Source organism: Bison bison, unplaced genomic scaffold (genome assembly GCF_000754665.1).
Source record: "Bison bison bison isolate TAMUID 2011002044 unplaced genomic scaffold, Bison_UMD1.0 scf7180017864169, whole genome shotgun sequence".
NCBI classification, from domain to species: domain Eukaryota; kingdom Metazoa; phylum Chordata; class Mammalia; order Artiodactyla; family Bovidae; genus Bison; species Bison bison.
The window spans coordinates 418,950-421,267 of NW_011494741.1; the positions used below are offsets into that span (position 1 = coordinate 418,950).

The 2,318-nt window shown below is 64.5% G+C and overlaps 1 protein-coding gene across 1 annotated transcript in view; it reads right to left on the minus strand.

Moving 5' to 3' along the window:
- LOC104990090 overlaps positions 1 to 1,419 on the minus strand; it is a 51,018-nt gene extending 49,599 nt beyond the window's left edge. The window contains exons 1-3 of the mRNA XM_010842011.1: positions 1,284 to 1,419; positions 559 to 679; positions 76 to 222 (exon numbers count right to left, since the gene is read on the minus strand). Of these exons, the coding sequence (XP_010840313.1) occupies positions 76 to 222; positions 559 to 679; positions 1,284 to 1,419 (404 nt within the window). The remainder of the gene's footprint in view (positions 1 to 75; positions 223 to 558; positions 680 to 1,283) is intronic.
- Positions 1,420 to 2,318: the final 899 nt, after the last annotated feature.

A 2,318-nucleotide genomic window follows, 5' to 3' on the forward strand; every position in this document is an offset into this window, starting at 1 on the left:
GGCCTCCAGCCCGGGGGCCCTGCGGATGCACTGCGTCACATCTGGTCCCCTCTCCAGGCAGCCCACTGCACTGACCCATCCTGCCTTTTTGTCCCTGAGGTCACCTCCAGGTCCCCAGCCAGCCTGGGGCCCGATCCCGGGCAGCACCACACGAGCTGGCAGGACAGAGTGCCCGGAGCAGCCACCAGCTGCCAGGGCCGCCCTGACCGGGTGAAGCTGCACCTGGGTGAGACCTCACCCAGGAGGCCCAGCGGTGTCTGCATCGCCTGGCCCTGGGCTTGAAGGGGGCTGCGTGCAGTGACCCCAAGCCAGCCGCCCGGGGCTCGTGGTGGGCAGCTCACGGGGCCACACAGGCACAGGAGGAGGGACGCGGGGCCCTGGGCACCTCCCCCCTGACTGTTGGGACCCCCGCTTCCTGAGCAGAGCCCCTTCCCAGGCCGACACCGCACAGCCCCGAGGCTGAGGCTGTGGCGGCAGGTTTAACGTGCTCGAGCCAATTACCTACAAAATTATAGACAACACCAGGACTGGGGTGAAACTAGACAGACAGACGTGTACGTCAGTCGGTAGACGCACGGAGGCAGCAGGGATGCATCCTGGGAGGACGAGGAGGCTGCGTCTGGTGACAGGCGGGGCACAGCCTGCAGGACGCAGGTTCGCGGGCTGGCCCCGCATCGCCCTGCGCAGTCGGCCGCAGCACGGGCTCTGTCCAGCGGTTATTTAAGCTCCGCGGGGCTGCTCCACTGCCCCCAGTCCCCACTGCGGCCCACTGGGGCCCCGGGCACCTCTGGCTGACGTCAGCGGCCGGCAGAGCCCCGCATGTCCTGGGGTCCTGAGCCCTGGTCGCTAACTAACAGAGCAACCACCCGACCAGACACGCACTTGCCACCCAAGCCGTGACCTGACCAGGGTCTGGCCTCGGCAGCCCAGCGTGGGAAACCCCTGCCCTGGGCACCTCACGCTTCTGGGGCTTGGACCCTCACTGCCAGGGGGAGGCTGGACAAGACCACCGGCGGGGTGTGGAGAGGGTTTCCACGTCCGTGTGCCCTGCCCCAGGTGGCCATCAACCTGACCATCACCCCCCCAACTTGGTGCCATGACCTTGGACCACAGCCCACGGGGCTGGGGGAGGGGAGGCCAAGGCCGTCAGTGGCCCCACCCCAACTCCCCCGCACAGGCACCCACGCAGAGATGAGGCTGAGAGCAGGGCCACGGGCAGCGGTCCGTGTCCGGGGCCTTAAAGAGCCGTCGGAGGCTGGGGGCCAACCCCCCGGAGATTTCACCGGCATCCTGGGGCTGCACGTCTGAAACCGCAGTGTCGGCAGCGCGGCCCTGGCGGGGGACCACGCTGCTCCCTGGGGCCCGGGGGCCGTCCTTGCCTCGCAGCCGCGCAGGCCCCACGTCTGCCCCCAGTGTCATGAGGCCTCCCCGCGTCCTGCTCTACTCACGAGGTCACTGGGCCCTTGATGAGGGTTCACTTAACAAGGTCAGGACTTCCCTGGTGGCTCTGATGGTAAAGCGTCTGCCTGTGATGAGGGAGACCTGGGTTCAATCTCTGGGTCGGGAAGATCTCCTGGAGAAGGAAATGGCAACCCACTCCAGTACTCTTGCCTGGGAAATCCCATGGATGGAGGAGCCTAGTAGGCTACAATCCATGGGGTCGCAAAGAATCGGACACGACTGAGCAACTGCACTATCGCTAACAACCTTATCTTAGCTTGACCACAGATGCAAAGACCTTATTCCTAAATGCGGCCACCTTCGCAGGGATCAGGGCCACCTGAATGTGTTTTCAGAGACGCCATCAACATACAAAACCAAGGGAACTCGCCTCTGAGTGTAGAAACGCCCGAGGGGAACGGGCTGGCCTGGGATCCGTGAGCACACACTCCTTTGTGCGTCTGGGAGAACACAGGGCTGGTTTATTGATTTATTCCCAGTGCACCCCGGGCACACACCCTCCGGCCGTCTGTACCAGCTCTCTCTGCTGCCCTGCAAGCTTCCCCGGGGTCTCCAGCCTTTATTTTTCACCACTGGATTTCATATTTGGGGTTGGCTGTCTGCAGACTCGGATTCCATCCGCTGGCCTTCACCCCAGGGCTTTCATGTGGGCCTCACCCTGCACTAAGAACATCTTCCCTGCTGCGCTGGGTCTCAGATCTCGTCCCTTACCGACCCCTGGAGAACCTCACGGAAAAATGCTCAAAGCCTGCCGCCTCGCCCCTGGCTCCACTGCCCCCCGATGACACGGGCGGGCAGCACGCACTGAGAGGCCAGGACTCCTGGAAGCAAGCGGCCCACGTGAAGGGCGAGGGGGC